Source organism: Xyrauchen texanus, chromosome 27 (genome assembly GCF_025860055.1).
Source record: "Xyrauchen texanus isolate HMW12.3.18 chromosome 27, RBS_HiC_50CHRs, whole genome shotgun sequence".
NCBI lineage: Eukaryota > Metazoa > Chordata > Actinopteri > Cypriniformes > Catostomidae > Xyrauchen > Xyrauchen texanus.
In genome coordinates, this window is record NC_068302.1 from 1,463,762 (window position 1) to 1,486,071 (window position 22,310).

A 22,310-nucleotide genomic window follows, 5' to 3' on the forward strand; every position below is an offset into this window, starting at 1 on the left:
TGGAGATGGTCCAAGTCATTGTGAAGCTCCTGAAACACAATTCTGTTTTTGTTTCCTGAAGGTCGAGAATGAGTTTATTTTGTTATTGGAAAGAGAGATGTTCATTGAGCAGCTGAAGGACATCATGGATAAAGCAGAGGACATTCTGAGTGAAGATGCAGAGGGAGAGAAGAGCTCCGTCCAGACATCACCCCTGCATCAGTCACCAGTCGCTGGAGCTTCTGACTCACATGTGACACACCTGCTTTACATTCACTTCACATCAAATGATATGATTTACTTTATATAAGTACAGTTTATTTTATCTATAGTTCTAACTTGAGGCTTTCTCACAATAAGTGGACACAACAAATGTTGCCATGTTCTTAAAATGAACTCAAATGTGTTATTATTAATCTACATGAAGAGTCGATATATACCTATTTTTATAGGTGCATTAAGTAAGTTTTACCATAAAGGGTTCCCACATTCATGGAAAAACTGGAGAAATCAGAGGATTTTAAAAGTGTGTTAAAAGAGGGGGGCCTGGGTAGCTCAGCTTGTAAAGATGCTGACGACTTCAGCCAGGTCTCCTAAGCAACCAAATTGGCCCGGTTGCTAGAGAGGGTAGAGTCACATGGGGTTAGCTCATTGGGTATTGGGCATTCCAAATTGGGGAGAAAAAAAAGGTGTTTTAAAAGGCCTGGAGAAGTCATGGAAAATTGTCTAATGAATTAATATTTTTCCAGTTTTTATTGGCTAAATATTGCTGTTGTGTACAGTAAAACTTAACTGAAGGATTCACTGAAATATCTGACAACACTATGGCTTGTGAGCAAGTCTGAATTTGAATGATTTTTAAGAATCCTTATCAAAAGGAAAAGGTCATGGAGAAGACATGGAAATGTATTGGTTAAAAAGTGTATGAACCTTATAAAGAAATTAACAGTTATAAGTCACTGACTTTCTCACAATGTCAAATAAAGTCAGTTTTGTTCTCATGTTGACTTTAAAATGATGTGCACTTGCATGAGGTGTTGACTGCAGTCTAAGTGCACCTTTAATATTGTTCAATTCTTGAAAAAGAAACCTTACTAACGGTACTGTTTAAATAATATTGAATTAATGAAATAAAAATGAAATATGTATACATTAGTCAAATATGCTTAAGGGATAGTTCACCCAAAAATGAAAATGTAATCATTGTTTACTCACCCCCATGTTATTATAACCCTAGAAGAGGTGGTCATCATAAACTGCCATTGTACAACATCACAGAGCACAACATTATTATTTTTTTTCAATTTCTCCCTTTATGTTAAGAAAAAGAAACAAAAGTCATATAGGGTTATAACAACACAGGGGTGAGTAAACAATGACTGAAATTTCATTTTTGGGTGAACCAATCGTTTAATAGTATAATCTTTTCTGCTTACTTGATTTCATGTAATGGATGCTGTTTTCTTCTTTTATTCCCTCTGTAGGGAGCAAAGCCTCAGGAAACCCAGTCTGAGCAGCTAGTTTATAAACAAAATGGTAATAAGACATGCGCATTCCCTACATGTTTCACTGTAACTAGTGTTCATGAATCCTTTACATTAATTTGCCTTATCTTGCATTGACAGTGCTTCACACAGGAAAACGCTGGTTCATCATCTGTCCTGTGGCTGAGACGCCCACATCTGACAGAGAACACGCAGACAAGAGTAATTCACACACACACACAAACTAATGTTGCTCAATTGCACAGATCCCTATAATTTACAGGGATAGATCACTCAATAATTAAAATTCTGTCATTATTTATTCACTTTCATGTTTAATTATTTCTGTGGAACACTGTTGATTTTTTATAAATATTATTATGGCTGCTGTTTTAACTAACATTTATTTTAAATAAAATGTATTTTTATATAAAATATTTTTAATAAAAAAAAAATATATATATATTTATATTTAAAAAATAATCTTTTTTTAATAATTTTTTTTAAATAAGATTCCATTGAATTAGTATTTCACTGTAAATGCCCCTTCTACCGTAGCCCTCAAATGAATGATGAATGATGAATGCCATTGGTTTTCATGATTTTAGCCCTCAGGATTTTGTGAGACTGTGGTGGGTGGATCTCGGACCCTCTACCAGTAAATAGTAACATCTAATTCTACTATTACTATTAGTTTATTTCTTGACAGTAGCCTAGGAATAGCCTGCTTGGCTATTGACTTGCCATCTAACTATGCTAGCTATCCCTCTGTAAATGTTTCTTCCTCATCTGGTGGTGGATTTCACTCTCTCTTCTTGAAATATTTAAAAATGATCTGAAAACTAAGGGTACAGATATTAAGCTTAAAACAGTAGCATTACTTCAACTTGATTAGTTAACATTACAAATAGCATAACGTTACATAACTTGCTCATCAGATGTTGAAAATAGTTATGTTGTCAGAGCCACTGGTAATCATGTTAACGTTAGATAATTAGCTAATGTTAGCTAGCTAGATATAATGTTACATGCGTTATACATTGTTTTTCACCACAAGCAGCCAGATGTGTCAGTTGATATAAGCGAGGAGACTGACTGCTAATGTCGTTAGCTAATGTTAAAGTCACCTAATTTATCTAACATTAGATTAACATTAATTATCATTAATTTGAAACTTCTGCAGTAACGTTAACTGTTTGCTGTCGTACACTGATAATGATCAAACTGTGTTTGGAGTAGTGGATAATGCAGTGGATACTGTAACATTTCGTTTGTAGATGAATTAGGAGTGGAAAGCGATTGGAAATACATAGACAAAAAGGTGATTGAGAATGAACAGATGAAAGAATATTTATTTATATTCTTTATATTTATAAAGAGAAGGCTTTGCTGGCTCTGAGAAATTGCCACTGTCTGCTTGCCAATTTACAGTATTAGTGTTAAATATTCAATTATTTTGGTACAGGGGACACATCAGCCATTAAGTAGAACATGAAAGAGAGAAGATAAAAAGTTCTGCATAGTTGTGTCTTTTAAGCCCATAAGCAGTAGTGCACTCATGCTTCTAAAGTGTGTACTGACTGATGGGACATTCTGTGATTGCTTGAAGTTTTCCTGCTACTTTTCTATCATGTGTTAGTAAAACTAAATAAAGGCTGAGTATAATTATAAATCGTTTATTTGACCATACTTCAATGCAGTGGTAATTTAGTATTCAATTGAATACTCTATATCAGAAGTCTGGTTTAATAGTAAAATCAAATATTCGAAAATGACAGATTCTAAAAGCTTATTTCAATGTTTGCCGCAAAGGTGCTGAGGGTGCTGACTGACTGGGAGTGAGAGATGCTTTGTTAGAGAATTTTTAATGTTAATAAAAATATTTTCAGATCATTATGAAACTGTGGCAGGACAGTCTTAGTAATTAATGGGAGACACTGAGAACCAATCACATTCATCGTTAAATTTTTTAGTCCCTATGACGTTTGTAGTCCATTTTAGAGCTTCAGTGGAGGACAAAATGATCAATGAATAATTATTTACATTTTAGTCAGTTCCTCACATAAAGCTATGGTTTGACTTCAGAAGACTTCAAATATAGTGCAAGAGTCATATGGACTACTTTGTTACTTTAATGGTGCATTTGTTTATTTGTTTTGTTTTTTAAGCTTGACAGCCCCAGTCTTCATTCACTTGCATTATACTGTATGTAATAGAAAGGCCAAATTCCTCATTTTGTGATTTTGTGAAAATTCTCTTATCACTTACTTTAATACGTTGAGTAAATGAAAACAGAATTTTCACCTTTGGATGAACCATTCCTTTAAACTTTTGTTTTCTAACCTATATATATACTTTCTTGCATTGAAACGTTTTGTCTTTCAGGCCGACAGAGTTCCTCGACACCTCAAACACATGATGTCGACACAGTCAGTGCAAAAGCTCTGCAGAAACGGCCATCTCTGCTGCAACCACCTCTCTCTGAGCCCACTCAGTCAGCGGATGGCTCTCAGGTTGTGTGTTCAGGCGTTTCTATGGTTTCTGACATCCCGTGCTGCCACACTGTGCCTCCTGTATCCTTGGAAGTCACCCAGAAAGTAAACGAAACCCTTCACCAGCCGATAGCCCACAAATGCAGCTCTAGTGCAGAGCCGCCCGGGAGCCACACCCAACAGGTGGTATTGCAGCAGCATTTTGCTATGCCCACTCCACAAGCTTCGGTTACCAGTTCCCAATCTCAGCCTCAGAGCCCCGCCCATCAGCCCCAACAAACCCTGCCCTCCGCGCCGGGATGTTCTGCATCACAGGGGCCACCAGGGGGTGGGCCAGGCGAATCAGATGGGGAGGGGCCACCACGACTCGAGTTTACAGATAGAACCATAAAGACTTTAGATGAGAAACTCCGCAATCTGTTGTACCAGGAGTACCACCCCTCACAAACCACGAGCTCTGCCTCTGACCCTCCTGGATCACCTCCGTTGTCAGACAGCCAAGGCAGTGATGGAAATGTGAGAAGAGAAGAGAAACTGGTAAAATTAAGCTTTATCAATTTCAGTATCAATATGAGCTGCTTTTTGTTAAGATTATTCGCTGATAATTGTTCAAATATTGGAGAGTCATTTTATTAAATGGGTGCTTTTTATGTCCCTCATTAACATAAGTGTAAATAATGTCTTTAAATAATGAAATCTGACACTAACATTTATGGCTGGGTAAAAATATTGATTTTCTGATAAATTGCCATCTTTATTTGAACGATCCCGATATAAAATCTTGAAATCCCTAGATCGATCTTTTACTCCATGTGCAAACCAATGAGAGTAAATCACTAGCATATGTGATTGGCCTCTGGCTGGTAAATGTTCAGATATCATTCACCAGTTATTGAGAAGTATAATGGTGACGTATAGCAGCGAGATCCTTTCACTGCGTGTTGAGAGTAAGTTCAAACTCGAGTCACTGGGAATAATCACAATCCCCACCACTAATGAATTCCCAGCCATGCTAACTTTTACTGTTGTCATAGGCATTTTTCTAAATGTAACATTTTCTATTTTGAATACATTTTTGTTGTGATATTAAAAATATTTAGAATATTTGTATTCGTTAGGATGTCAAACCACCCGGAGCGAAGTGCATTAGAATCATTTAACACAAACCTAGCCATGAATGATGCCGCTTATACCACGGTCACTTGCCAGCACTAATTAGTTAAAGCTGTAATTGATTTTTGCAGTGCAAATTTAGACTGGAAGAATAACAATAATGGTTAACTTTATATCTACGGATCTTTAGATCTAGCGGTCTGCTCATTCTAAATCAGACACAGATATACAGTAGAGTGCGATTAAGATGACATTTATTTGAATTAATTAAATAAAAAGCCGAACAAATATTTGGAAAAACGGACATGAGTTTTTTTTTGTCCACACACTCTCAAAAAACTAGAAATAATAAGAGTCACATAATGTAGAAGGGTTGGCATGCATAAGAACTTGTAATATTTAATCTCTGTGCTTTGTCATTTTCACAATAATGAGGAAAATCCGGCATTGCGAATGTTACATCTCTCTGTTACAGACGTGACGGTTGAAAAAGTGGCACTATCATGATGAGGGTAAAACTATATAACATAGCACTTGAAACCTGCAGACATCTGACACATCGGTATGGTATCCATTAAGGCTGTACTATTGATTGAATTAAGAATTAAATTGCATATAGTTTTGCCCAATTAAGTCTGCATTCAGCCCTTCAGTCAGCGTTGTATGATCAAGCGATGGCTTGTAGCACGTGTGTGCTGTGCAGCACAGCAATATTAGATTATGTTTTTTACATTACAACTCAAATCATCTTGCCGAACAACGAAAGATGCAGTTGATAAGTCCTGGTTTCCTTCTCTCCCCTCCGAGCAAACATAGCTGATTGTCAAACCACATTTCCTGACAAGCGTTATGGGTGGGTAAGAGGAAAGTGCAGGTGCATTCCCAATTTTATCCAGGTCAGAGAATATATGACCTTGAGATGACATATTACTGGCAGGCCTGTAACCGCAATAGTCATGGGGAGGCCCAATAACTGATATTCTTACTGGTGTTCTGCTGCAGTCCATTATACACTGCTGTTTAATTGTCATTAAGTTTTCGCATTGAGATTACATAATTGTTTAAAAATGGTTTAATTTATAGTGTACTCTGTTGTCTATCACCGCACATCAGTTTCATTTGAGATGACCAATCAAATCATAGAAGGTGGGACTCATGTTTCATAGAACCTTTTTGGTATATATAAAATTTTTGTATATTGTAAATGAAAGGAATGAATGTGGTTCTTTTTCAAGTTTCTTTTTCAAGTACTTAGCTATTATTTTGTCCCCTTACGTCCCATACAACCTCTGTCCACAGAACCGCTATATGCCCACTTAAAAGGTGCTGAAATGTGATTTAGTCATACAGAGTCATATCTAAAATACTAAAATTCTTAACAAAATGAATGTACATAGACCATCTATTTGGTGTCAATTAAATCAATTGTAGGTGGACTCTTCCTGTATTTTTACTTAGTCATACAGGATGTGCCCAATTTCAACTTATTTAATGGCCGCCAAACATTACACATGGACAGTCATTTTTAAAGCAAATATTACTTATTTTTAAGTTGTTAGTTACATAAATGTCTTCCTAAGACTGACCTGATTGCTGGACAGGTGGTTTAACCAATAATATTTACTGTAAATAATAATTACATATACATATAAACTAATTAAATATAAAGCACTTTTCTGACACTACACTCAAAGCACATTTCATAGTGAACAGGGGACTCTCCTTAACAACAACCAGTGTGTAGTATCTACCTGGATGATGTGTTGGCTTAGTGCGCCAGTACACTCAACACCCACTAGCCGTTGATGGAGAGGAGAGAGTAAAGTTATAGAGCCAATACATGGATGGGGATTATTAGGAGGCCATGATTGATAAATGCCAATGGGAGGGATTTGGCCATTACATTTGTGACCTCAACACCAAAAAGGGTTTGGCCCCTCCGAATGTACAAGGATACACCCTTGAAAATGGGGCTGATGAACACTGGTGTCTCTTCCACTTTTCCTGTAGTGTTTCACAGTTGATTTAAAGACAGCATTGCGTGGCTTGATGATGTTGAGTTTTGTGATGTGATGATTAATCCCAGCTCTTGCTACACTATATTCACAAATGGAGGTAGTTTGAACAGGCGTAAAAGTCTCGCAATTTCTCATTATGGAGGACAGTAGAGTAGGCACATTAATATAGAACGGGTATTAAAACTGACTGGAACTACTGGTGCATTGAGTGAATTTAATCCACGCGTTCCAGCCAATCAGAATTGAGTATTTGAATAGACCATGGTATAAATGATTTTATTACATGCATAAATGCTTATGAATTCTTTTTATTTATTTTATTTCATTCTGTTTCAGCCTAAGATTCCAGAGAGATCTGATAGTCTGGGCACTTTAAGTGATTCTGCTGTTGCCCGTAAGTACAGTGTGTGTAGACATGTTAATCTAGATTCTAGTAATACAGATGTACTGTAGACTAAAAGACATTTCTGCTTACAATGTATTTTTGCAACAAACTATAATATTATATATATATATATATATATATATATATATATATTTATTTTTTTTTTTTTTTTTTTTATATTCACCAGCTTTTAAGAGACTCTTGAGCAGAGACATGGGGGCCAGTTCTGATGCACACACATCCAAGAGCCACTTCCAGGTTACAGCCCATAATCACTGCTCAGTAACAAATTATGTATACGCTTCTCTGAATCAAATGGTCACAGTTTGCTATTGTTTGGTGCGTGTGTGTAGAGCTCCTGCAGTTCTCATGATGGCGGCACGGATCATGTGATAAATGAATGTACAGCAGTTTCTGCAGCCGAGAACACACACAGATCCACAACACACAGCAACAGATACTCCGCACCGCCTGACTTGTATCAGGTTTGTCAACACACAGGGATATTTGGAATAACAGACTACCATACTATTCATACTATTCCTGCAGCATGTACTGTAGTATTTATATTGTGCGTAATATGTGAGTTCTCTATATGCATACAAACCCGGTTCTCTTACGAGAGGTTCTCTCGTATTGCGTAAGCTAGCTTACGCTACGGGAAAGATTCATCTTTTCTGAGATATTGAAGCCAAAAAATTATCCTTAATTTTGTATCATTTGTCAACGCAGTGCAGCAACTGCAGACCTTGAGCGGGCTAGCTAGCGAGCTCATTGGTTGCTCTGCGGCAACTGCTGCAGCCTATAGACGAACTTGGGCGAACTCGCGTCCAATGAGAGGCTGCGCGCGCCCATTCTCTGCCCGCTCTGTCACACGGCCAGCAAACACTTCTCTGTATGTAAGTCCCGTGCCCGTGACTGTGCTCGCGCATCACTTAACAGATGCAGCCTGTCCCTGCTGTCTGCGAGCAGTCATGCATAAGCACAGTAAGCGCGCTCACACATTCTGTTCAGCGCGCTTTGTGCGGCAATCAGGGCAATTTGGCCATTCACCCTCTAACGTTACGCTTCAAAGCGTGGGAAGCTATCCCAGGGATATCCAAATGGGTGTTAAGCACAATAAAACAGGGCTATTTGCTACAGTTCGATCGCCGTCCTCCCCGCATCAGAGCGCGGCTCGAAACTATTGTGAACACGGAAGCAGCCTGCATGCTTCGTTCAGAAATAGCAAACCTTCTGTGCAAAAGGGCCATAGAGAAAGTGCTGCCTTCGCTGAGCGAGTCGGGATTTTACAGCCGTTATTTTCTTGTTCCCAAGAAAGACGGCGGCCTCAGACCAATATTAGATCTCAGGGGTTTGAACAAGGTGCTTGCAAAAACACCGTTCAAAATGCTTACAATCAGGAAACTCCTCGCGCATGTGCGCCAGGGGGACTGGTTTATTTCTCTCGATCTGAAAGATGCCTACTTTCAGATTCAGATAAATCCCAGTCACAGGCCATTCTTGAGATTCGCCTTCGACGGCCAGGTTTATCAATACACCGTCCTTCCGTTCGGCCTGTCTTTAGCACCCCGTACTTTCACGAAGTGCATGGACGCGGCGCTCGCACCCCTGCGGAGTCAGGGCTTGCGAATTCTGAACTATTTGGACGACTGGCTGATTATGGCACAGTCGCATTCTGTCTCACAGAACAGTTCTCCTCAGCCATCTGAACAGTTTGGGTCTTGCAGTCAATTGGACCAAGAGCTCACTACAGTCCAGTCAGGCAATTTCCTTCCTTGGAATAGAACTAGACTCCGTGGCAATGACGGCTCGCTTATCTACACAGCGCGCGCGCCATGTTCAGCGACTAGCCGCGTCCTTTCAGATGAACAGCCTCACGCCTCTGAAAAAATTTCAGAGAGTGCTAGGTTACATTGCCTCAGCCGCAGCAGTACTTCAGCTAGGTTTACTGCGCATGCGCCCCGCTTCAGCATTGGCTAAACACCCCGCGCGTCTCGCCGGGCTTGGGCCACAGGCCGCCAGCCGATCAAGGTGACTCAGACCTGTATTTCAGCTCTGCAGCCCTGGACAGTGGCCGAATGTATCAGCGGGGAGTGACGATGGGAGCTGTATCTCGCCGAAAAGTCATCTCGACAGACGCGTCCAACACGGGTTGGGGCGCGGTCTGCGAGGGCTCTCCGGTTTTTGGCCTATGGTCAGTTCAGGAAAAGCTCCTTCACATAAATTGTCTGGAAATGATAGCGGTCGAGTACGCGCTGTGCGCTTCTCCCGGTCATTCAGGGTCACCACGTCCTGGTCCGTTCGGACAACAGATCTGTGGTATCCTACCTAAACCGTCAGGGCAGTGTTAGATCCAGGAACCTCTTCCATCTGACGAAACGCATACTGAGTTGGTCCCAGTGCCACCTGCGCTCGCTGAGGGCGATGCACGTGCCAGGCCACCTGAACGACGGCCCAGACAGACTGTCCAGAGACAATATTCCTCCAGGGGAATGGTCCCTGCATGCTCAAACAGTCCAGAAGTTATGGCGCATATTCGGCAGGGCAGAGATAGACCTCTTGCGTCAGAAGAGAACTCTCACTGCCCAATATTTTTCTCGAAAAGCGAGGACGCGCTGGCCCAGGACTGGCCCAACTGCCCGCTTTACGCCTTCCCTCCCGTCTCGCTATTGCCACAGATAATGCAGAGGATCAGGGAACGCGTCACTCGGTGCTCCTCATAGCCCCGCGTTGGGAGAATCAGACATGGTTCCCGGAGCTTATGCAGCTGTCACTGACAGCGCCGTGGCCCATCCCAGTGAGAGCAGATCTCCTCTCTCAAGCTCGCGGCACGATCTGGCATCCCCACCCAGAGTGCTGGGCGCTGCACGCGTGGGTGATCAACGACTACCCGTCGCTCTGCCAGAAGGTGTAATAAACACCATCATACACGCTAGAGCCCCTTCCACGAGAAGACTCTATGCGTCAAAATGGTCTGTGTTTTCAAAATAGTGCACCGACAGAGACCTGGACCCACGGACATGTGGGGTGTCGTCGCTGCTCGTGTTTTTACAAGAGCTGCTGGATAAGGGCAGATCCCCATCCACGCTCAAAGTGTAGTGTGGCGGCCGTCGCGGCGTTCGCTGAACCCCTGCACGGCCAGTCACTGGGAAAAACGAGCTGGTCATCCGCTTCCTCAAGGGAGCTAGAAGGATGAACCCCCGCGCCCCCATCGGTTCCTATCTGGGATCTTTCTATAGTTCTCGAAACTATGAAAGCCCCCCCTTTCGAACCGCTTCAATCCGTGGATTTGAAATACCTTTCACTCAAAACTGTTTTTCTGACTGCCCTGTCATCAGTCAAACGTGTGGGAGACCTTCACGCGCTGTCTGTCAGCGCTGCGTGTCTTGAGTTTGGACCAAGTGACTCCAAGGTAATTTTAAAGCCTAGACACGGCTATGTTCCCAAGGTGATCGGTACTCCTTTCAGAGCATAGGTCATTTCCCTATCAGCGCTGCCAGCATCCGATAGCGAACGCGACGCCAATCTCCTTTGCCCAGTCAGAGCACTGAGATTGTATACTGCGCGCTCCGCCTCTTTCAGACGCTCTGAGCAGCTTTTCGTTTCGTTCGGAGGGCGCACCAAAGGTCTCGCTGCCTCGAAACAGACACTATCTAGATGGATAGTGGACGCTATTGCTGCCGCATACGCGTCAAAAGACCTGCCATGCCCGTTGGGCATTAGGGCTCACTCCACTAGAGGCATGGCCTCATTGTGGGCATGGTCCAGCGAGATTTCCATTCACGACATATGTGTGGCAGCGGGCTGGGCTTCCCCCTCCACCTTTGTCAGATTTTACAATCTGGAAGTGCCCGCCCTGCAGGCAAAACTACTAGCGGTTTAATACGCTACAGCTCCCCTGGTGAGCTGCACTGATGGGACTCATTCCACACAGACCGGCACCGCCGCTCTGTCGTTCCCTTCCCACTATGTGCTTATGTATTACACACACACTGGCCCGCACTCTTGCCGGCCAAATATTATTTCCCCACTCACAAGGGCTCCCCCGGGTCCCCCCACCCCCGGGGCTCATGCAGTGGATGCTTGGCGCGCACGGCGTTGACAATGGGTTCCCGTAGCGTAAGCTAGCATACGCAATACGAGAGAACCTCTCGTAAGAGAACGAATCGGTTACCTAACGTAACCTCGGTTCTCTCTAGATGAGGGAACGAGTCGCCACAAGCGACTTTCGCTTCATTCAATGAAAACCAGGGTTCCAGCCTACGAACTACGCTTATATGCACTCTAGCCACACCCATTTTGGCGGGCTTTGATGCAGTAAGTGCGCGGACACCTCTCATTGGACGCGAGTTCGCCCAAGTTCGTCTATAGGCTGCAGCAGTTGCTGCAGAGCAACCAATGAGCTCGCTAGCTAGCCCGCTCAAGGTTTGCAGTTGCTGCACTGCGTTGACAAATGATACAAAATGAAGGATAATTTTTTGGCTTCAATATCTCAGAAAAGATGAATCTTTCCCGTAGCGTAAGCTAGCTTACGCAATACTCGTTCCCTCATCTAGAGAGAACCGAGGTTACGTTAGGTAACCGATTCGTTTTCCTTGGCGGACAAAAAAGGAAACCATTGTGTGTGGATGCTCTGGCCCACACATGGCCAAACATCTTACTGTATGCGTTCACCCACTGAGCCTCTTTGGACCAACATTACAGGGGGTGAGGGAGTACGGGCATTGTACGCCGTATTGGCTGGGGAAACTGTGGTTACTGTAGATAATTAAACTCCTTTATGACCAGCCCTGGCCTCTCCAATTGCACTGAGACTTCCTTTTACAAGTGCACAAGAAGATGTTTCACCCCTCCCCTCACAGGCTCTCTGGGCCTGGCCCATTAGAGGCTGAATGTAAATGCCACCGGGTTACATCCTTAAGCAATCAAGACAATTCAGAGTGCAAGGGCGGCCTTGACTCACTCAATGCATGATATAGGATCATTCAAACACAAATAGGCAGTGTTTGAATGATAAAGTCATTCTTATTCTATGTGCAGTGGCTGAGGTTCTATGTTTCTTTCAGGATCTGTTAGATAAGGGCAGAGCCGTTACTACTGTGAAGGTTTACTGTGCAACTGTTAGCATGTCATGCGTGGCTTAGTCTCACGTATCCAGACCCATGACTGCGCCATAGGTCTGGGCTCTATAAAAGCTTCAGTTGACCAAGAACCACACATTTAGACAGGAAAAGCCCTCTAACTGACAAGTAAAATGAGCAATCAAAGCTGGTTTTGTCATTACGGGGAGTTAAGGGCAGGAGTTATTGGAGATGTTTCATACCATAATAAAAGACCATCAAATAAACATTTGAAATTTGAATTTTTGTTGAATTTAAGATATAAATGCACATTTGAGTGTTAAAATGATCATTCAAATTATGGATGCATGCCAAGCACTGGTGATGACTTACAGATTCAGTGCAACAAATAAAACCGAACACGGCGTCTCGATATGCGTTTTAAAGGTTGAATTTCCTTTAAAATTGACTGTGTCTAAAAAATTTTGTTGTGGAGGTCTTTGCCGGTTGTGTTTTGACTATGACTTGCTATCTTATCTTATCTCTTTATTTAATGAAAAACTGTATTTCATGAAAAACACTGTTGTACTGTCGGTATTATGAGGCTTGAGTTTGTGTTAGTACTATGGCAGCGGTATATGCTACTGTGCAACACTAAATTAACATAGAACCGTCTATTGAAGAGTTTATATTCTTGTTTTACTTTTTTACATAATATTTGAGAATATGAACTGGCTAAATCTTTGGACTTTATCATTTATGCACTTTTGTAATCAGACAGATATGTTCTTTGCAATAAACAATCGCTACATCACAGTGTTGATTGGTTTATATTGATTTGTTGCGCCCTCTTGTAAATGTACAGTAGGAGACAATGTCGATTTAATAATCAGATATCAATACTTAAAATAATGTCTTTAAAATGTCAAATTCACATATCATTTTAGTTTGGTAATATTTCAAAGAAATTCTAATTGAATTCTAATTAGGCAGTCCGATTTTAAGATACCTCACTTATTTTATTAGAGAACCGGGGTTACTAAAGTAACCTAACATTCATGGTGATTTTTTGTTTGTCTGTAGGACACGCCTGTTTCATTTCCTGAGGCCAGACCAATGATTGCTTGCATTCAGAGTTCAGTGTCAGCTGACGGGAGTGCAACGCAGAGGTTGTGTCTCTCTTCTGACACAGGTGAGGAGGATCAGAGCGCACCTCCACCCATCAAGCCTTCATCAGAATACAGCGGCAGTGATTTTATGAAGCGGGCAGTGGCTTTACTTCGGCGCTCGGGACACAGCAGCAGCGTGCATAGCTCTGATTCGCCCAGCTGTCCCATGGCAAATGGACACGGCCAGTCGGTTGGCAGTCACACTCACTCTGCTTACATCAGTAGCGATAACGACTCCGAGTTTGAGGATGCAGATATGAAACGAGAGCTGCAGAAACTCAGAGAGAAGTGAGTAAAGACACAGATTCCAAAACAGACATCTTGGGAATATTCCAGGTTCAATACAAGTTAAGCTTAACTGAAAGAATTTGTGCCAAAAAGGTTGATAACCACACAAAAAAATAAGAGTTCAAATAAACTCTCTAGTCCCTCCTTTTCAGCATTTCAGATGAAAATATATTAGTGTGGACATGGCCTAAAGGGCTCCTCTATTTTTTGTTTTTGTTTGTTTGTTTTTGCCAGATGACAAAAAAATGGCTGCCTGCATGTAAGTTACACAACCTCATTTTGGGTGGTAATTTATTTTTTAAATGTAGTACAACTTAAATCTGAATTGTTTCACTACCTATTTTCTTAGAAAAAAATAGGAATGAAAAAAATATTCCAAACTACTTAAAACAACATTTAGTTTTTCCAAGAATTTCAGCATTTACTGAGACCTTTTATAACTTTTTACTGTCTCTGGAACAGTAGTGTAACAAACTTGCAGTATGTTATTATAGTAATGACCTCTTATATGTCAGAATATCAAGGAAACTTTTATTCCTCATGATATGACCCCTTCAATCCCCCCAAAAATAACAAAATTAACTAAATTAAATTAAAACATGTTTATCAAAGAAGAGGTGTATTCAAGTATCTTTTTGTATGAAATGTATTTTTGAGTATTTTAATAGAAATCAGCAATAGAGCATCCCATCATTGATCAATTGATATTATACAAATAAATGTAAATAAATGAGTCACGTGACATCATGCAGGGTTCGGACGTGTGAACGATGAGCTATGCGCATGTTGCTAGTTTTGATATTTTTTATGTAATAAACCAGTGAGATTCAATACACCCTGATCCATTAGTGTTCTAGGAAGACAATATGTCAAAGAATTCAAAATCATCGAGCTCTTGAGACATTAAAAGACACTTATGTACTCAAGCTGACGTCCCTCCGGAGGCCTCGAGCCAGGGAGTCGATTTGGACGGAGAAGTGAATGAAATTCGGCGACAATTGTTGAACGTGTCGGCAATGCCGATGAAGGTCAGAGGATCTTGCTGCTGCAATATTTCGATCCATCAGGGCCATGGGCTTGAAATTCACTGAGGTGGTTACAAGAGTGGGGGAGGTCGAGAAATGGATTGATTATCGGAGAGGGAATTAGCTGCTAATCCGCTATCGACCAGGGTGTATTTGGAGCATGTCTGGGAGAAATTAGAGGATTTGGAGAATCATAACCGGTGGAATAACGTCCGAATTGTTGGAATTCCTTAGGAAGAAGAAAGTCGGTATATGGTGAAATTCCTGGACAAGCACTTTCCGAGTCTGCTCGACATAACAGGCCATAAGCTGGAAATCGAGCAAGTTCACAGGGTTCCGGCTCACAGGGTTCCGCTGAGGGAGACAGGCCCAGATCAATTTGAATCTCAAATCTTGTGTTATGCAAGGCGACGTGTAACGGAATGCTTTCTTGGAAGAACCACAGCATTTTCTTATTCCCAGACTTTGTGAATTCAACAAGAATTGTGATCGATTCAAGGAATGCAAGAAACTCAAACTCTTACATAAACGGAAGGTCGCTTTTGCACTGATGTTCCCGGTCAAATTGAGAATAGATACTAAGGATGGCCGTAAAGTATTTACATGCCCCTAACAAGCAATGTCCTTCATAAAGTCAATGGAATAAGTTATTTTGTGGTTCTCACATTGCAGCCAAGTGAATGACTCACTGAACATTCACTTGATCGTCTGAGGAAGCTGAGAGCTTTTTTTTTCTTTTTGTGCTGGTTCCGCCAAGCGGCTAGAGTTTGTTTTGTATAGTAACATTCCTTCAGGACTTTGTTGTGGATTAATCTGCATGTTCTTTGTGCTTTTGCCTCCTATTGGTTGGAGTTTGTTTTGTTGAGTATTTCTTGCAGGACATTGAAGTGATTTGGTCATTTGTTGCACTCATATAGCAGCTTAATGGCCCGGCTTACTGAACATTCGTTTGACTCTCTGAGGAAACTGAACGGGCTTTTTTTTTTATTGTTTCATTTATTTATTTTTAGTTTTTGTGTGTGCTAGTTCCGCTAGAGGCTGGAGTTTTTTTTGTGGAGGAACACACCTTTGGGACAGTTATGTGGATGAATCCTTTAGGTTACTATTGTATCCCCTGTTACCTGATGGAGGGAACGAGACATTGTGTCGATTGAAGTGACCCTAGGGGCTTCTTTCTGGAGCCACGATTACCTCTGATTTTGAGAAAAGGCCAATGAGAAATTGGCGAACAGAATTGGCAAAACCCTCCCCCGGACATACGGGTATAAAAGGAGGGAATCTTGCATCTGTTAGTTTGGTTTTATTCTGAGGAGCAGAGAGTAAGGTTCGGCCGTTACAGCTGTTTGGTACAGTGGCATGGCAAAGGGGACACAAAGTCTCGTTTCCTCCATCAGGTAACGGGGGTTACAATAGTAACCTAGATGTGCCCCGTCTGTCACGCACTCGACGTTGTGTCTATTGAAGTGACACTAGGGGTCCCATTCAATAATGCTACGACACTGAACTGTGTTACGTGAACTGCATGATGCAGGTTCAAAGAAAGCTGTTGCGAGCCAAAGGAGCAGGTGCATCAGACTGTACGTAACCTTCCCCAATGCCCCATAAGACGTCATAATATTTTAGGTTCCGGCATCCCTGAGGGGTAGAACAAGTGGCGTGACAAGCATGGTAGTAGTTCCATGTGCTCGGACCTAACAAAACACAGGACGAGATCATCTCAACCCGGAGATTATAAAATCTTGCAAGGTATTGGGTGTTGCCCAGCCCACTTCTCTACAGATGTCTGCTAGGGAGGTGCCACTGGCCAATGTCCATGAAGATGCCACACTCCTTGCAGAGTGTGCTTGAAGCCGCAAGGGGGTGGGCATGGCCTGGGTGTGATAGGCCAACGACCCAGTGGGCAGCCTCTGTTTGGAGACAGCGTTCCCTTTCCGCTGTCCACCAAAACAAATAAAGAGCTGCTTAGAGAGTCTAAGGCACTGTGTGCGGTCTAAATAGGTATGCAAAGCATGTACCGGACACAGCTTGATAATGCTGGGTCCGCCTCCTCTCGGGGCAGCTTTGCTTGCGGGTTCACTACCTGGTCCCTAGGCAGTTGATGTGCCAATGTAGCTGCGGTCCTGTCCTGCACGCCCATTGCACACTGTGGCCCAACCCAGTTTGGAGGCATCTGTAATGACTACGACGTGTCTGAACACCTGTTGTAGGGGGACTCCTGTCTGCAGGAAACAGAGGTTTATCCATGGTTTGAATGACTGATGGCAGGAAGGGGTGATGAACACAAGGTATGTGCCGTGGCACCATGCCCATCTCGGGACTCGAGTCTGAAGCCTGTGCTGAAGTGGTCTCATATGCTTCTCAACCTGAGCGGTGCAACCATGGCTAAGGACGCCATGTGCCCCAGGAGCCTCTGGAACTGTATTAGAGGAACTGTAGTGTCCAGTCTGAGTGAGGTGAGGCAGTTCAGCACCAACTGCGTGTGCTCATTTGTGAGGTGGACTATCATTGAGACTGAGTCTAACTCCATGCCGAGAAAAGAGATGCTCTGAACCGGAAAGAGCTTGCTCTTTTCCCAGTTGACTTGAAGCCCTTAGCAGCCAAGGTGCCTGAGCACTTGGTCCCTGTGTGCACAGAGTAACTATCGAGAGTGAGCAAGAATTAGCCAGCCATCAAGGTAGTTGAGTATGCGGATGCCCACTTCCCTTAGTGGGGCAAGGTACCATTATGTACTGATACACCCGGACCTGGAATGCAAACCTTAAGAAGGGTCTGTTTCTGGGAAAAATTGAGATGTGGAAGTACGCGTCCTTCAGGTCTACTGCTGCGAACCAATCTTGATGCTGGACACATGTTACAATATGTTTCTGCATGAGCATTTTGAATGGGAGTTTGTGTAAGGTCTGGTTGAGAACTCGCAGGTCCAAGATTGGCCGCAACCCACTTCCTTTTTTGGGTACGATGAAGTAAGTGCTGTAGAAACCCTCCTTCATCTCGGTTGGAGGGACAGGCTCTATCGCATCCTTGCTTAGAAGGATTTCCGCCTGCAGGGTTGGCATTCTCACCACGCACTGAAGTGAAACGTACACCACTAAAACGGGGCGGGTGCCTGGTGAACTGAATCGGCTAGTGGAGTCGTATGGTCCTGGCCAGCCAACGCGACGGGTTGTCTCTGCGTGAGGGGCAGCAGTGGGGAGCAGGTTGTGTTGTGTCAGGAGGCAAAGTTGCATCCCGAGACATTTGTGCTGAGGAAAGGCTCAAAGCATTTACCTTGCTCTGTGTACCCGGCAGGGAGCAGGTTGGTGACTGAGGAGAAGATCCTATGAAGGCGTCCTCTAGACTTGTCAGAACCAGCTGGCCAGGGTTCCATGCTCAATGCCAATCGTGTAATCTTGACAGAAAGATTGATAAAATCTGAATCTGAAGCTTTGGCTCGATTAAATTTGAAGCTTTGGCTCTGACAGCATACTGCCCAGTAACAACTTTTCAGCCGGCCGCCTTCCAGTAGGGCTGGGATTCGATTATATAATATAGTGTAATATAATAAAAATAAGCGATTCCTCGATTCTGAGGCATTGGGAATCGAGAATCGAATCGAAAAGTTGGAATTAACTCCAAGCTGGAGTCGATTCCTTTCGGGGAAACCAGTTGATATTTTTAGGCTGTGTTTATTTCCTCAACCACTGAACTATTACACATTTCAGAAGCCTAACAGCACAAAAACTATTTACAATGGAATTATAAAATGACTGCATCTTAATGATCATCAACCTGACTTTTGAGTCTTTTGTAGTCCGTCAGCATCTGTAAATCCGCTTCATTTGTTTATCTGTATTCACAATCACACAAGCCCTTCAATATATCTGCTTTCCAGACCTGTAATGTTTGCTGGTATTTTTCAAGTAACATGCAAAATTTTTGACATTAAATTGGCAAACAATGACAACTTCCCCAATTTTACTACACAAGTCTGCAACAAGGAGATGGCAGAGTTGAGTTAGCGTCCTAGTTCACATCAATAAATTTGTATGTTAAAGTTTAAATGATCAATGTGCTGCGCTTATAAAAGTGAGAATGTAATGTTTCTCTACATTTTTACTGCGTTTTAAAACATTTTTTTAAACTAACCTCATTTTACACAATTTTACTTTGAAATTATTTTATTAAATCAAATTCAAAAACAAACATTTTAAATACACTTTCTAAAATATAATAGATTTTTTTAATTTATATAAAATAAACCAGTACAACAACCTGGATTTTTAAACAAATCTGAAGTGTATTGTTTGGACATTTTATTCAGTATACAAAAGGTAGTGGACAGTTACTGTACTTTATAATATAAACCTCTTTTGAAACAAGAACTCATCAGTGGAAACTAAGTGGAAAAAATTTCAATGTAGATTAAATGGTGCTTTTAAGATTATTTTTGGTAGTTCTTCGAAATACAGCTGCATCTACTCAAACTTCCCTCAAATTGATCTCATGGGATTGATTAGTGACCAAAAAATTGTGCAGAATTGTATGTATTTAAGATTTTCCTGTAAGTAATTTTATGATTCCACACTATTTATACCAACATTTATTTTTTTCAAGAATTTCAGCTTTTAATGAGACTTGTTTATTTATTTATTTATTACTGTCTCTGAACAGTTACACCACTTAAGATAGATATTTTTTACTTTTACTTCAAAATTACCTTTTCAAAAATGTATCTTTAAAAAATGTTGGCAAAATACTTAAATGCTGCAGTACATTGCTACTGTAAGTTTTTGACTTTGTTTAATGCATTAGGCAGTTTTCTAGTTTAATTGTTGTATTTAGTGTAAATGTATCTGTTCACATTTAATGTTGTCACTCCTAATGTTCATTCATTCAAAAATCACATAATATTAAGTTGCAGATTTAGTTGCAGCTTTGCCAACAGTGATCGCTCTGAAAGTCTATAGGTAACGTTTCTAAACTCTTGTTTCTCTGTAGGCATATGAAGGAGATCTCGGAGCTTCAGGCTCTTCAGAGAGGAGAGATCGAGCAGTTGTATTCTCGCTTGGGTCGTCCTGTTCCGCCCAGCTTGGGCTTCCTGCATCCAGTGCCCCCTACAGGCCGTCGCCGCAGGGCCTCCAAAAACAAGCTGAAAGGAAGCCGACTGCTCAATCCCATGGTGCAACAGCTCAAGAACACCCGGAGTAACAGCTCGAGTACGTATGCAAGCATGTGTGTGCCTGAATACCATTTGTGGTATGGATGTTTTAAATGAGTCAAGAAATTTAAGCTTGCTGCACGCCATCTGAGACAAAATCCAGGGATCATTAAAGATTTATTTTGTCGTACAACAAAATCTGCAGTCTTGGATGACTTTGTGTGACATCCAGCAGCTGATTAATTGTCTTTGCAATAAATATTTGCCTCTGACAAAATTCTGGTACTTTGTGTTGCAGTCTTGCAGTGTGACAGCTGTCTAATAAAGAACGAAGCACAGTATATGGGTGTTTCTTCAATGTCAGGCAGTTTTAGCACTGTTGACTAATAGAAAGTAAAGTGTCATTAAAATATTTTAAACACTGGGGGGTGGCGGTGGCTGGGTATCTCAGCAAGTAAAGACACTGATTACCAAACTTGGAGTCGCAAGTTCAAACCCAGGGGGTGCTCAGTGACTCCAGTCAGGCTTCCTAAGCAACCAATTGGCCCGGTTGCTAGGGTAGGTTGACTCACTTTGGGTTGAGCTCCTCATAGTTGCTATAATGTGGTTCTCGCTCTCGGTGGGGCGTGTGGTGAGTTGTGCGTGGATGCTGCAGAGAATAGCGTGAAGCCTCCACACGCGCTAGGTCTCTGCGGTAACACGCTCAACATGCCACGTGATAAGTTGCGTGGATTGACATCACAGATGCGGAGGCAACTGAGATTCGTCCTCCGCCACCTGAGTCACTATACCACCACGAGGACTTACAGCGCATTGGGAATTGGGAGAAAAATGAAAATTTTATACACTCTCACATTTGATTTAATTAGTCTACCAACAGTGCCCAACAGAGTATTTACATGAATCACAGGACATTTTTGTGTCATTCCCAGCAGATCTCAAATTCTGTATCGTGTTTAATAGAATTCTGTGCTGGAAATAACACTGATGGCAATGTCATTTTTAGCGTTCTTGAAATAAAATTATTGACTTTTTTCCTGCTTACGCTTATTACATAGGTAACATTTTAAGCGTCCTAAATACACACAATTAATATTTTCACACATTTTGCAAAATGTAAAAATTATTATACTCTTTGTTTAGTTTGTCATTTTTTAATACATTTCATAATTTTTTGTTATAGATAAAAGACGAAAAAAAATCTAAAAATCATTTAAAATCTCTACATAAAAGAAATGTGAAAAATACCAAAAATATATAATGAAGGCCTGGTAAAAAGTTTCCAATCCTGTTTTAGGTGACCATAGAAATATAAGAAAAAAAATGAACCACTTTGACAGAAATTCCTCAAAGTTGAAGAAACACCCATAAACTATATGTGTGTGTGTGTATATATATATATATATATATATACATGTATCAGGGGTTGGCAACCGATGAATGCGTAATCATTGGCACGTCAGCAACGGCAAGTGGAGTAGACTGTTTGATTGGAATGAAATTCCGATCTACATCTTGATGTAATTCTACCTCTTGATCATGCAACGCGTTTTCATCAGCTGAATGGGAAGCTAAACAAAAAGTTCAAATGTGCCGAGACTGCAGTACACCCAATAGACTCGTGCATTAGCTCATCACGAGCCGGCAACGCTCCCACTTAACTGCACGGATGACAGCCTACATTCCATGTTTCATTAGTTTTTTTCATGTAATAAGGAAACACCACTATTAATCCTTGAGATTTCCACCCTTAAACCATGATCACACTCAAAATTACATTAAAAGAGAAAACATAAACCCACATCATGAGTCTATTCGAGATATAAATGAAACCTGGAAATAAAGTTTTAGGATGTTGCAGATGCGATTCTCTGAAAAGGGGTAAATAGATAATCGGCTTGTGATGCGCGAATGGCTTGCACGTGTAGCATGAGTCTCGTCACACATTAATAGTGTGCTGATGAAAACACACTGCGTGATCATGAAGAAGGATTACATCAAGATGTAGATTGGAATGCAGGTGTGAAAAACTTAATATAATAAATAGCCTCCTCTCACTATTTCTTGCGTGCTAGTGATTACCCCTCTGCGTGATTGAGTAAAATGTTTGACATAATATTAATATTATATAAGTAATATTTAAGATTCCACACAATT

The 22,310-nt window shown here is 41.6% G+C and overlaps 1 protein-coding gene across 7 annotated transcripts in view; it reads left to right on the plus strand.

Annotated features, from left to right (window-relative positions):
• Nucleotides 1-22,310, plus strand: part of LOC127620631 (serine/threonine-protein kinase WNK2-like) — a 156,073-nt gene that overhangs the window by 89,124 nt on the left and 44,639 nt on the right. For all 7 annotated transcript variants that reach the window (XM_052093815.1, XM_052093814.1, XM_052093816.1 and 4 more), the window contains 9 exons: nt 62-232; nt 1,464-1,515; nt 1,605-1,685; nt 3,849-4,492; nt 7,423-7,480; nt 7,659-7,729; nt 7,825-7,956; nt 13,618-13,991; nt 19,994-20,211. In XM_052093815.1, the coding sequence (XP_051949775.1) occupies nt 62-232; nt 1,464-1,515; nt 1,605-1,685; nt 3,849-4,492; nt 7,423-7,480; nt 7,659-7,729; nt 7,825-7,956; nt 13,618-13,991; nt 19,994-20,211 (1,801 nt within the window). The remainder of the gene's footprint in view (nt 1-61; nt 233-1,463; nt 1,516-1,604; nt 1,686-3,848; nt 4,493-7,422; nt 7,481-7,658; nt 7,730-7,824; nt 7,957-13,617; nt 13,992-19,993; nt 20,212-22,310) is intronic.